Source organism: Ursus maritimus, unplaced genomic scaffold (assembly GCF_017311325.1).
Source record: "Ursus maritimus isolate PB19 unplaced genomic scaffold, ASM1731132v1 scaffold_16, whole genome shotgun sequence".
In the NCBI taxonomy this organism is placed as follows: domain Eukaryota; kingdom Metazoa; phylum Chordata; class Mammalia; order Carnivora; family Ursidae; genus Ursus; species Ursus maritimus.
Window position 1 is genome coordinate 58,399,897 of NW_024424008.1, and position 14,034 is coordinate 58,413,930.

Sequence of the window (14,034 nt, forward strand, 5' to 3'; positions counted from 1 at the left end):
AAAATAGCACATACAGGTAAATGTTAGCATTTCATACTCATTTTCCTCGACATTTGCTTCTTTTTAAAGTAGATCCTGGCAGTAACTTTATAGCAGATAGAAATGTTTGCCTGGCTTTTTATAGCCCACAGTCCTCCTTTGTGTTTATTCGGCTAGTTCGCTGTTGGTAGGCATTTAGGTTTTTTCTGTAGTCTTTTACTATTATAGATAGTGGTGGAATGAATAGCCCGTATATAGGCCTTTTGTATTTTTGCCAGGGGATCTTGGTGATAGACCCTAGAAGTAAAGTAACTAGAAATGCCCCCGCCTTAAGGACTGTGTCATTCTGCTTTCTTACCAGCAATGGTCAGAAGTACCGTTAAGCTTTTTGCAGTGTCGAAAACAGATTCTGACCAGACTGCTCTCATTAGTTCCGTGGACTCCTAGAGTTGAGCGACCTCGGCCTTGGAGGCACTGCCCTAGAGCCCTGCTCCTCGAAGTCTGGTCCAGGCCTTGGAGGCACTGCCCTAGAGGCCTGCTCCTCGAAGTCTGGTCCAGGCACCACAAACACAGGCAGCACCGAGAGCCGGTGTGAACTGCAGAATCTCAGGCTTCTCTCCAAATGTATTGAATCAGAACACACAATTTTTTTAAAAGATTTTATTTATTTACTCCAGAGAGAGCAGGAGCATGAGTGGGGGGAAGAGGCAGAGGGAGAGGAAGGAGCAGATTCCCCGCTGAGCAGTGAGCTGGACGCAGGGCTCGATCCCAGGACCTTGAGATCATGAGCTGAGCCAAAGGCAGATGCTTAGCCAACTGAGCCACTCAGGGGCCCCCAGAACGTGCAATTTAACAGGATTTTCAGGTGATTCACATCACGTTAAGATTGGAGAAGCGTCGGTCTGGAGTTGTCTTTGGTGCGACCTGTGACTACTTAAATTAAAATGAATTACATTGAAATACGGTAAAAGCTTCAGGTCCTCATTCACAGGCCTACCCCCATTTCAGATGCTCAGTAGCCCCCTTTCCAACTTTCCGTCACTGTAGTGACTCCGCTGCACTGTGTTGGTCTGTGGCTACACTAGCCATTTACTGCTATTTTAATTTGAATTGAAATTACATAACGTTCAAAATTCAGTTCCTCGTGTACATTGGCCCCATTGCAAGTGCTTCACTGCTGCCTGTGGCCGGAGCCTACTGTACTGAATGGTGCATCTACAGAACATTCTCGTCATCTCAGAGATTTCTGTCGGATAGTTCTGGTCAAAAGGTTTCTGAAAAGCTGGGTGAGCCAGAGGCAGGAAGGAAAGAAAATGCATTGCGTGCCTAATACGGTAGGTGCTTTTATATAGGTTACATTAATGAACCCTTAAACTCATACAGGTGGTGTTACAGCCGTTAAAAAAACAAACCAGGGGTCACCTGGACGGCACACTTGGTTGAATGTCTGACTCTTGATTTCGGCTCAGGTCCTGATCACATAGGTTGTGACATGGGGCCCCCCATTGGGCTCTGCACTCAGCGGGGAGTCAGCTTGGGATTCTTTCTCTCCCTGTCCCTTTGTGCCTGCCCCCATTTGTGGGTGTGTGCTCTCTCTCTGTCAGATGAATAAATAAATCTTAAAAAAACTTTAAAAACAGAAACAGTTTTTGAGAGACAATTCAACTTCATAACACTAATAAGGGGTGGAATTAAACTCTGATTTAAAGTCTACAGTTCTCTACGCTGTGTTCACAAAGAATTCTCCTTTCCTAAAGATCACATCTGGGGTGCAGTCTCCACCAGCCTTTTATAAAACAAAACGTGATGTGAACCCCTGTTTTCCACTTGCCTGCCCCTGTTCCTCTTCTCTTTCATGTTTCAAATTTAAATCTAGACCCCAGTGTTCTCTAATTCCTGTGCTTATATTCATGCCACTATCCTATTCCTTGAGTTCACTTCTAAGTGTTTCCTAGCTATAGTATTTGTCTACCTTGCATTTTAATGTTATGAAATGTCATTTACCATTACTACATCTCAAGAATTAATTGCATTTATTCACTAATCTAATAAACATTTACTGAGTATGTACTCTGAGTAAGACATAATCTAGTGGGGGAGAAAGAAAACACACGTTTCCTTTCCTTACTTGCCTTCCTTTTAAGGTAATGATCTATCCTAGTACACATTCTAATCTTTGAAATTTGGCTTCTTTGGCCTTGAATATGCTTTTTTTACACAAGACTGTGGGTTCTTGTGTTTATTATTCTAGCTCCTTGTGTTTATTAGAATGACATGGTACTGGGGCACCTGGGGGGCTCAGTTAGTTAAGTATCTGCCTTTGGCTTGGGTTACGATCCCAGAGTCCTGGGGTCGAGCCCCACATTGGGTTCCCTGCTCAGTGCGGAGCCTGCTTCTCCCTCTGCCCCTCCCCCTGCTCGTGCTCTCTCTCTCTCTCTTTCTTCAACTAAATAAATGGACTCTTAAAAAGAAAAAAAAAAAAAAGAATGACATGATACACTAGTGGCTAAATTTTTGAATCAGAAATGTAGATATGGAAGGAATAGAACCTGTCGTCAAGGCTGCTTCTCACTATGTAGAGAAAGACTATTTATTCTCTAGCTTGCTGCCAGTATCCTTGAAAATGCTGTAGTAATAGACACTAGATAATCTATGTGCTACGGGTGAGGATTTGGTCTTAGTGACTATTTCTTTTCAGATTTATAATAGGATTTTTATAGAGGGGCTGGAAGTTACTCTTCTGTACCAGGTCGGCGTGATGGATTTTGCAATCTCCCCAAGGAAGGTGTGCTCCGTACAAGTCTTTTCGCCCTAATATGAAATCCTGCCGTTAGTTGACGATGTGCAACCCAGCAGCACAGATTTATTGAGACATAAAGTGAAGAAAAATGTGTGATTTGCATTCCAGCAATGCATTTTATCACTCATTTGGAACTCTTTCTTTCCCTCAAATAAAAGGGAGAGAATAACTCAGTGGTTTGCCATCCTCAATGTATATTAGACTCACCTAGGGGGCTATTCAAATGGACTGCTGTTGGGACCCCATCTCCTGAGAATCTGATTTAACTGGTCTGGGCTCAGGTCAGGTTTGATCGTTTGTTTTTAAATTCTCTGATGATTTTTAAAAAAATATACGCTCAAGGGGCGCCTGGGTGGCACAGCGGTTAAGCATCTGCCTTCGGCTCAGGGCGTGATCCTGGTGTTGTGGGATCGAGCCCCACATCAGGCTCCTCCTCTATGAGCCTGCTTCTTCCTCTCCCACTCCCCCTGCTTGTGTTCCCTCTCTCGCTGGCTCTATCTCTGTCGAATAAATAAATAAAATCTTAAAAAAAATATATATACGCTCAAGTAGAGGACTGCTGATCTAACTTATTGCGAGTTAAGAAGAGCTAAAGAAATGAATCAATCTGATCATTGTGTCTCATGTATATTTTATGTAAAACTAGTGTTGGAAGTAGGCAAGAACCCACATAGCTTTTTCTTCATTCCTGAATCTTCCTGGAAATTGTTGACTCTTCTGGTCCGTAATCAAGTGTTTCATCCTGTGAACCTTCTCTGGGCAGTCTGGATCCTTTCTTCCCCTTGGCCACAGACCCAGCTCAACACCGACACTTTCCATTTTGTTGTGAGGTCTCTCTCCTCATGCAGACAGAAAGCCCGTTATCTTGTTTAAAAATGGCCAGTGTCCCATTAAGCACTGACATGTACCAGGCACTGTGTTCATCATGGAAGATATAATGTCCCTGTCCTCTTGGAGTAGAGAGTTGGAGGGGGGAGACCCACAAGCAGTGTGGTAGGTGTTATTTCAGGGCTCAAAGTGTGAGCCCCCTGATGTGGCCTGGGTAGAATAGGGTCTGGGACCAGGAAATACGTGGGCCTTTTAAATTCTAAATCCCTTTTGCTTAGCATGTGTTAGGAACCCAGCAAACTCCAGTGAATACATGACTGAATACACGAATAAGAGAAGATAGAAGGTATAGTTTCACTAGCAAGTGTGTGCGTGAGTATGGATTTTGGAATGGAAGGAATATTAAGATATGTACTTTTATGTTTTCTGGAAGAAGGAAGGAGGAAATAAAGTGCTTTAAAATGCTTTTCTTCTTTCCATCCTTACATTCTCTTTTTAAAAGATTTTTATTTATTTATTTACTTGAGAGAGAGAGCATGAGCAGGGTGAGGGGCAGCGGGAAAAGCAGACTCCCCACTGAGAAGGGAGCCCAACGTGGGGCTCGATCCCAGGACCCTGGGATCATGGCCTGAGCCGAAGGCAGACGCTTAACCGACTGAACCACCCAGGTGCCCTAAATTCTTAAACTCATGTAATATATTCAAGTAGTAATGTGGTCAGAAGTGACCTTATTCATTTATCTTCACCTGCTTTCCCACCCTACCCCCTAATGATTGATAGCTCTTGTTTGCTCTGCTTTCCGGAGGCCTGGCTCCCGCAGCGGGAGGCTACCTTGGGAAACGTGTCTTAGACTTGGACCATATCCTGCCATTGAACTTCACTGCAGCCGAGGTTCCGTTTGAAAAACCATGACAGGATATATCCCATGGTTAGAGGCACGTTGCTTCTGGCAGCTTCCCTTAGAAAGGGACAGGTTTTGTTATGGTTTAGAGAGTCCCTGTGTTCAGGTCAGAATTCCCCATGAACTAGGACCTTGTGAAATACGAATGCTTAAATGTGAGGGCATGGTAACAAAAATTGTTCTGAGGCCTTTGGTATCTCTCTCGAAAGTCTGAGTAGTTTCCTCATCTTTCTCCCTTTGTTCAACCTCCATCCCCTTCAGCTTCTCAGCTTCTCCCTCTCTCCGTCTCTTGCTCTCGCTCTCTTGCTTCTCCATTATAGATGAGGTCATTAGGATTTGGAGCCAAGAGAAGTGCATTCCTGTAACTTTAAATCTCCATACTCAGTTTGCGACTTTTTTTTAGAAGATGGTGATACTTTATAGTGGAGGACAGCTTGCTTAATTGTGCTATTTTAGATGGCAAATGGCAGCTTACAAGAGGAATTTTGTCAATTTGTGAACAGGATTTCATGCTTCCAGACTTCTTATTCTCACTTATTTCAAATGTATCGTTGCTTTTTAGTCTGTTATGGGGTGTGAAAAATGCTCCGAATTTGGTTAGGTAATGGGTCACTTGGTTAGCTCTCTGGTGCCTTGTACTTCAGACCTCCAGCTGCCCGCTGATGGACAGGGAAGCAGGGTTCATGCTGGTAGGAGAGAGATCCGCCTAGATGCCTTTCTTGGCAGTGAGGTGGGGGGCAAGGGTCCCTTGAAGAAGGGGTTTTCAGGTGTCAGCTCTGTTATGAAATCATAAGAGAAGGGACACAGGGTGAAGAGAGGGGTCTGGGGGAGAGGAGTGAGGAGAAAGAGATCAGAAAATAAGAAGATACCAACTTTGAGGGATGATCTCACGTATTATCCCCAAACCATGTGCTGCCAGGGGAACAGCAGATATTTGGTGATCAGAAAATTTGGGCATCAGCTCGGCTTCTGTATCATCTTGGGCAAAACACTTCCTTCTTCTGGTTCACCGTCTCTTCAACTTAAAAAATAAAGTGGGGATTAGCACCAAAGGTCTGTACTTCTGAGACTTCCTTCCAGGGAGGAGAGGAGAAGTTTCCCTAGGTCCTTTAAGTAAATCTGAACCCCTGATCCAGTCTTTTAATAGCTGAGAGCACTGACTTCCCCAGCCTTCTCCTGGTTGTACGACTGTAGGTGAAGCATGGAGCCTCTCTGGGTACCGTTTTCCTCATCCGTAACAGGAGGGTGGTTGTACTTTTCTCTGGTAGTCGTGACGATTATGTTGAGAATGTGTGCTATAGCGATACCAGTTGAACAGTGAAATGCAGGAGAATTGGAACCATTTCTTTGTTTAGGTGTTTTTCCTCACATGATCCCTGAGGGAAGTATACAGCTGGGGACAGTGACACAGAATGAATACACTTCCCCACTTTCTGGCTTTGGCTCCTTAACTTCTGTAGTGCTCTAGGCAGACCAAGTAGCGAATTTCTTTTCTTTAGCCTAAAATCTAGAATCAGTGTCTCCTTTAGAAAGAAGTGAGCACGAGAGGAAGACGTCAAAACCCCTCGATGCATTTTGCCTCATCCTCCTGTGATGGGCAGAGCATCCCCAGAAAGACTGCTACCCGTGTGGGGGCGAGTCCTGAACTCTTTGCTCACCTGGCTGAAAATGTCCTTCTGTAGCCTAAAAAAAAGTCTTTGCGTCTGGCCAGTTACTGATACATTCTTCCCCTTGAAGGGTGGAGATTCCTGTAGTTCCTTCCTTTTGAGAGCAACAGAGTAAACAACATGAAGTGATAGAACCCTTTAAAGAGCCGTCTAGCAAAACAAATAAAATTGAAGACGCTTCTTCTAGCCTAAGAGCAACCATTCCACTCTATTTCTTCAGAGCAAATGATTCCTTTAAACTTCGTGGAACAAATAGGAAGCCATTATATTTGTAGGATACTCTGAGTAGTCCCTATCAGGCCATCCTGAGTGCTCCTGTCAGGCCACCCTAAGATTATATCTGAGCATATCAGCAACCCAGTTGCATCAGTTTGCTAAAAACCAGAAAAACTCTTAAGATTTGTCCACTGGGAGACATATGCAAGAATATCTGCAGAGGCATTGTTTATAAGAGCTTGTGCTCGCGCGCGCGCACACACACACACACACACACACACACACTGGAATACAGCTTCAGTATCAAGAAGGGAATGGATAAAGTGATATCATGTAGTAAAAATGAATGAACCACACAACTAACGTATCAACACAGGTGACTCTCCTACAATGTCAATCAAAATAGCGAGTTGCGACAGAGGTATACATACATATTATGCTGTTTATATAAAATTTTAAAACAAGCAGAGCAGTGCTATTTATTGCTTAGGGATATTTACATAAATATTAAAATATATGGAAATGCATGGCATGATAAATGCCCAGTTCTAGAATAGCTAGTTACCGCAGAGAGCTGAGGCTGGGGAGAGCGGAGGGGGATATGTTGATGTTGCTAGTGTTTTGTGCTTAAGCTCCCGGGTAGATACATAAATGCATGTTGGCTGCACATTATACTTTGTTGTATTTTAAATATCTTACAGAAATTTAAAAAATCAAAAATTAAAGCTGTGAGAGTAGTCCAAGATGAGACTGGCAAAGTGAGCCAGAGGTCAGATGATGGGGTGCCCTGTAGGCTTTCATCTAAGGACAAAGGGGATCCATAGAAAGATTTCAGGAAGCGTGAGAGCAGGAGGAGCAGAGGGAGAGGGAAAGCATCCTAAGTAGGCTCCAAGCCCAGTGTGGAGCTGGATGTGGGGCTCGATCCCACGACCCTGAGATCACGCCCTGAGCCGAAATCAAGTCGGACCCTTAACTGACTGAGGCACCCAGGCGCCCCTCAATTTTTATCTTCTTGTCCTGACACGTGGCAAAAGCTCTGCAAGTGTTGGTTGACTCACCCCACAAACTTCCCTTTTCTCTTTCAGCCCCTGGGCTAGGATTGTTTGAGGTTAGTTGCAAATTACTGAAACAGTCATTCCAGAGGAAAAAATACACTGTAAACTCTTAGAACAGATATTCTGCAGTTTTGATATTTGCTACTTTACCTAGAGCAACTCTGGAAGGATTTATATAGAGAGCATTTTAAACAAAAGGGGCGGTGTTCTCGGTCCTGATCTCTGATCCTTCCAAGAGTTGTCTTTATAATCTCTTTTCAATTTCTTTTTTGTCAGTCTTCACATGTTCACTCTTACTGCCTTCTGCTCATCTCCCAGATCTGTTTAAACGTCATTGATCCTTCAACAAGATGATAATGATAATAAATAATTAATAAACCTGTCTTCAGCACTGCTGCTTATTCTTCAGACTTTCCTTATCTCCGTTCTCCTTTTCATCATTTTACAAAAGCAGCCGGTCATGCTTGGTGCATTCACTGGCTCGTGGTCTACTCACCCCACCCACTGGAATCTGACTTGAGGCATTCCCACTGGCCAAAAGCTTTCCTGCAAAGGTCTGAGTACTGCCGCTTGCGGATCCAGCTGTGTCTCTTTAGCCTTAAGGCCACCCCTTCTCTCTGTACTTTTTGATACTATCGTATTGATCATCTCTTGATTTTAAAAAAGTTTTTCCCCTCTTAGCTTCTGTGTCACGCACTCTCATATTTTCTGGTGTTTCTCTGACTTTTGCACTTCACTGGAAAACTAGAGAAGTATCTTATATTTGGAGTTACCAATATATTTGGGCATGTATGATCATTTCTTTATCCATTTACATTCATTCAGCAAATACTTACTGAGTGACAACAAAGTGCCCGGCCCTTGCTGTGTGTAGTGGAGAGAAGACAGAGGCGGTCTATCTTTCTGAAGTCCAGTGCTTCAACTTTGTTATTTAATACTGTGTGACAAATTACCACAAACTTAGTGACTTGAAATAAGCTCCGTTGTTGTGGGTTAGGCCTGTCTCTACCCTCTGCTCCGGGGCCTCTCGCAGGGCTGCGGTTTGTGGTCTCTGCGGGGCTGGGGACCCAGCTGCAGCCTCCCGTGGGGAGGACTTTGCTTCCAGACTCATGTTGATGTTAGCGAGACGCATTTCCTTGCGGGCCGGTGCGCTGACGTTCTCAGTTCCTTGCTGGGGTTTGGCGGGGGCACCTTCAGTTCCTCTCCACGTGGGTCTCTCTGTACAAGGAGAGGGAAGCTAGCAGGGAAGAGAGTCGAGTTGACTTGTAAGACGGAAGTGACAACCTTATGGAATGTATTCGTGGAAATGACATCCCACTACTTTTACTGTGTTGCACTGGCTAGAAGCAAGTCACGGATCCTGCACACACTCAAGGGGAGGTTACACAGGGCGAAAATGCCAGGATGCAGAGACTCACCAGGGGCCTTCTTAGAGTCCGCCTGTCAAACCTCTCACTGTTTTCCCTCCAGCGATACAGCCCTCTCAGTTTCTGCTGCTCTCATGCTGAACTCATGACCCTCCCCTTGCCCAGACCTACCTCTCGTCCTGTATTCCCTGACCTGGTCGGCAGCCTCGTATCTGTCCAGTCATCTACTCTAGAAACCCAGTGATCGGGGCTTCCGGGTGGCTCAGTCAGTTGAGCAGCTGACTCTTGGTTTTGGCTCAGGTCATGGTCTCAGGGTCGTGGGACTGAGCCCCGTGGCTGGCTCCAGGCTCAGCCCAGAGTCTGCGAGAGCATCTCTGTCCTCCTTTCCCCCTGCCCCTCCCCACCCTGTGCTTGCTCGTGCTCTCTTTCCCTCTCTCTCAAATAAATAAATAAAAATCTTAAAAAAGAAAGAAACCCAGGGATCATTTTCAGCAGTCCCCCTGAGGTTTATTGGGCGGCTGGGTTCCATACGTTCTATGCCTGGGGAGCCTTTCACATCATCTTCCACTTTCCACTTGCTGACATGGCTTTCGTTGCTTGTTAAGATGCCTCTTCTTTTTAAATGCCAAAAGGCAGAGTCTGGGTCTTATTCTTCTATGGATCCCAGGTGCCCTCCTCTAGAGCAGTGATTCAGTGTCGGCTACACGGGAATCACCCAGGGAGCTTGGAGCATCAGCAACGCCTGGGACCCACTGCCAGGGACGCTAATGTGCTCGGTCTGGGTGCAGCTGAACGTTGGCGTTCAAAATCTCGGTGATTCGGGGGCACCTGGGTGGCTCAGTCGGTTAGTGTCGGACGGACTCTTGATTTTGACTCAGGTCATGATCTCAGGGTCATGGGATCAAGCCCCGCATCAGGCTTTGTGCTCAGTGGGGAGTCTGCTTGAGATTCTCTCTGCCTCTCCCTCTGCCCCTCCCCCAGTGGTGCTCACATGTGTGCGCACGCTCTCTTTCTCTCTCAAATAAATAAAAAATAAAACTTCACAGAGTCTCCGTGATTCAAACATGCAGGCAACCTTGAAAGCCATTGCTTCTCGTTGAAGAAATCAGGTCTCCGGCACAGTGAAAGGATGAGAAAACGGTGAACACTTCATGCGTAGGAAGAATTTAAAACTAGAGTTAAAGTTAAAAAAAAAATCACCCACACACTTCGACTAGTCTATGACACAGCTTAGTAACCCACACGATCTCTATGTGGTCAGTGAAGTTGGGGAATGTGTATTTTTGTGGGAGTGAGGAGGAAAATCAGAAATGTGAAGGAGTAAAGCTATAGTCTCTCAAAATACAAAACTTCAGTTTTTGTGCATATGAAGTAAGCAATAAAGTGAAATAAAGGACCCCCTGGAATAATTAGAATATTTCTTTGTGTTGAGTGTGTATGTGTAAGGAATAACTTACTTGCCAGTTATTCTGATTTTCTCCTTTATTTTCCAGGAATATTTTGAAGACAATTGCCCTGGGTCAGATGTTGTCCTTGTGTATATGTGGGACAGCCATCACCAGCCAGTACCTGGCAGAAAAATACAAAGTGAACACCCCCATGCTTCAGAGTTTTATCAACTATTGCTTGCTGTTTCTATTTTATACAATGATACTGGCGTTTCAATCAGGTAGGTCACATGTGAGGATGACCTTCCCAACAAATTATCTTCATAAAAATGTTTGGCTTCTAGATATTTAAAAAATAAAATGTGAGGTAAATCCTAGAACAGGAAACTATTTTTCATAGAAGTTATTAGAAAAATAGGACTGAATGCTCTGAAAATGTATGGAGATTTATGTATAATTCTCTGAAATTGTTGATTAGAACAGGTAGCACCAAACTGTCCTGATAGAAGTTGTCAGAAAAATGTAAAGAAGTGCTGGGGTACCAGGCTGGCTCAGCATGGGACTCTTGACCTGGAGGTCATGAGTTCAAGCCCCATGTTTGTGTAGAGATTACTTAAAAAAAATAAAATTAAAAAAAAAAGTGGAAACGCCATTATGAGTTAGGTTTTATTTTTTTCTCCTGTGGTTGATAAATTTAAGAGACAATACTAAAAACCCTTAAAAAGAGCCTTGCTCTTCAAAATATATATTTCCAGCCAAGTGGAGAACATTAAATGGAACATTGATTATGTGTAGACCAAGTCTGTGCTGTGAGAGAGACAAACACAAGGAATTGGCAAGGAATTAACATCTTTATCACTGCCTGGTTGTTATTTTTTTAAGAATTTATCATTCTTGGGGCGCCTGGGTGGCACAGCGGTTGGGCTTCTGCCTTCGGCTCAGGGCATGATCCCAGCGTTATGGGATTGAGCCCCACGTCAGGCTCCTCCGCTAGGAGCCTGCTTCTTCCTCTCCCACTCCCCCTGCTTGTGTTCCCTCTCTCGCTGGCTGTCTTTGTCTCTGTCGAATAAATAAATAAAATCTTTAAAAAAAAAAAAAAAAAGAATTTATCATTCTTTTTTTGGTAAGATTTGTTTATTCCAGGGAGAGAGAGAAAGTGTGTGCGTGCAAGCAGGGGGAGGGGCAGAGGGAGAGAATCTCAAGCAGACCCCCTGCTGAGTGTGGAGCCTGATGTGGGGCTCGATCTCACAACCCTGAGATCATGACCTGAGCCGAAACCAAGAGTCGGAGGCTTAACCGACTGAGCCGGCCAGATGCCTGGGTGAAGTTGTTTTAGAATCATGACAGAATTATGATTTCTAGCTAGCTACACAGAAAATGGGAAAAGCTGGATTCTGGCTGACGTTACTGTGCAAGACATCACTTGAATTGCTTAACTCCCTTTGGTGATGTGTTACCTCACTGAATCCTCCCAATGACGCAGGTGGGTATTACTATTACCCCCGCTTTGCCGGTGAGGAAACTGAAGTGTGCAGCACTAGGGAATGGGATGTGAGTCATGTCGGTAGGAACTGGAGCCGGTTTCCGACCCAGCCAGCCTGCCCCGGAGCACAGCTCTCACCGGCACTCCACACTAAGGGCTGCCAGTCACGACAAACATCCTTGTCACAAGAGGAGAGCATGACTTTGAAAAATAAATGAAATGAGATGGAACTCGGAAACTTGAAGACGATGAGTAACCCAGACTGATCGGGAGGGGGCAGTACTTCCATTTTCATCATCTTAAGATGCATAATGACATCACTGGTATTTGCGCATCCTCGTTAATATGGACCTTAATGCACAATGGTACGCGGTGTCTGGATAAGTGACTTATTTTTGAAAGAAAGTGGAAACAAGTGGTGGGAGAGGGGAAAGTGTCTTAAGGGGGAAGTACCAAATTTGGTAAGAGCTTTAGGAGTTGGAAATAGAATTGGGTCCATGGGTAATAGCCCTGGACTTCGTTCCTCTCTAAGCACTGGCCTTTAGGAAGTCAGCGTGACTCCTACGTACATCAGTGAGGTCCCCCTGCGGGGTGGTTGGTGGGTGCCTGCCACGTCATGTTGAGGAAGACTAACTTTGTGTTTTCAGGATGTTCCTGATAATTGGGTTTTAATGATAATTTTTTGGTCATGATTCCCACTTGTAGGTTCTTTTTACCATAAAGCCTTCTCATATGTGTGCTGACTACATATCTCCTATCTACTAGATTCTCCAGAGAAGTGAATTGCAATTAACTAAGTAGAATTTAGGGGATAAAAGATGTTTCTTCAATGATGCCACCAACTCTTTTTTTCCACACTTATCACTGAGTTCATTTTCTCTTGAAAGAACATCTCTTCCAAAAGAATGATCACGTGCGGAGGTTAAATAACCAATGAAGTCATAAGATAACATTTGATTTTTTAGAATAATCTGTAGCTTGTCAGGAATGGCAGCATCCAAACCCGTATCTGGTTATTATATTTCTGTTACAGTAGGAAATGAAATTTAGCTGCTTTTCTCCTATTCACTTTCTCTGTGGTGTTTTCTTTAAACCCTTGGTCTATGCGGACATCTTAGCTTGGGTCTCATAATAGAAAAAAATCTGACCCTTGCTGAGCTATTGTGGGCATTTTGGTTATGAGTCATGGAAATTCGGAGAAGCCACCTTTACTTTGACTCTTGAATCTCTAAATTGACGTTCGTACCATCATTTTCAAGTAGCAGGTACCAACCCAGATTTCTTTCAACCAGGTAGTGATAACCTTTTATCCATCTTGAAGAGAAAATGGTGGAAGTACATCCTGCTTGGGCTAGCAGACGTGGAAGCTAATTACCTGATTGTCAAAGCATACCAGTACACCACTCTAACCAGTGTCCAGGTAAGGGGCCCTCCTCTGACCCGTGTGGGTTTTGCAGCTTCAACAGAAGAATTGGAACCCATCTGTGCTAATAAAATTTTGTTGAAAAGCTGTTCACTTACAGAAAACCTAACCACAGGTGGGTGCGATCTGTTTCTTCGAGGAGCATATGTGCTAATGAGTAAAATTTCCTAGAATTAGTGAAAATGTATACAAGTTAATCAGTTCTCAAACTGCCAATGCTGTTGCACAATAAAACAGTTGCTACGAAAGTAAGCATAAATATTTAGTTGGCAGTTGATGCTCTGATGTGGACGTGAGTGCTTTTTTAGTTTGCTTAAAGATGACATATAGAGTGACTATACTTTTGTGCCACAGAAAAGTTGGAGGTTTGCTCGTAAAGTAGATACTCAAGACAAAGGGAACTGTTGGAATCACTGGAAAGAACCTTGTAGACCTCAGGGGTAGAGATTAAGCACCTTGGGTAGCCAGAGGTAAAACTGATACCCCTATTCCTTTTTTAGGTTTATTCTTGCTGGATTGAGAGAAAAATGTTCCTGCAGAGCAGTGCTTTTTAACTAGGTGTTGAGGAAGACTGATTCAGTTGTCTTGATGTGAGCAGACTCTGGACTGTATCATGACACTGACTCACTACTGTTAACGAGGAAATGTTTCATGAAGGGAGGTGAAAGTGAGAGACTCCAATGCCAGGTTTAGTCTTCACACTTTAATAAATTTGTGACTTTTTTCTTTTCAAGTTTTTTTATTTATTTGAGAGAAAGAGAGAGAGAGAACATGAGCTGGGGTGAGGAGCAGAGGGAGAAACAGACTCCCGCTGAACAGGGAGCCCGATGGGGGCTTGATCACAGGACCCTGGGATCATGACCTGAGCCAAAGGCAGACACTTCACTGACTGAGCCACCCAGGCGCCCCTATATTTGTAATTTTTTG

At 44.1% G+C, this 14,034-nt stretch overlaps 1 protein-coding gene across 1 annotated transcript in view; it reads left to right on the plus strand.

Annotated features, from left to right (window-relative positions):
• SLC35F2 (solute carrier family 35 member F2) overlaps nucleotides 1-14,034 on the plus strand; it is a 45,635-nt gene that overhangs the window by 19,647 nt on the left and 11,954 nt on the right. The window contains exons 2-3 of the mRNA XM_040631262.1: nucleotides 10,307-10,482; nucleotides 12,977-13,104. Coding sequence (XP_040487196.1) covers nucleotides 10,307-10,482; nucleotides 12,977-13,104 — 304 coding nt within the window. The remainder of the gene's footprint in view (nucleotides 1-10,306; nucleotides 10,483-12,976; nucleotides 13,105-14,034) is intronic.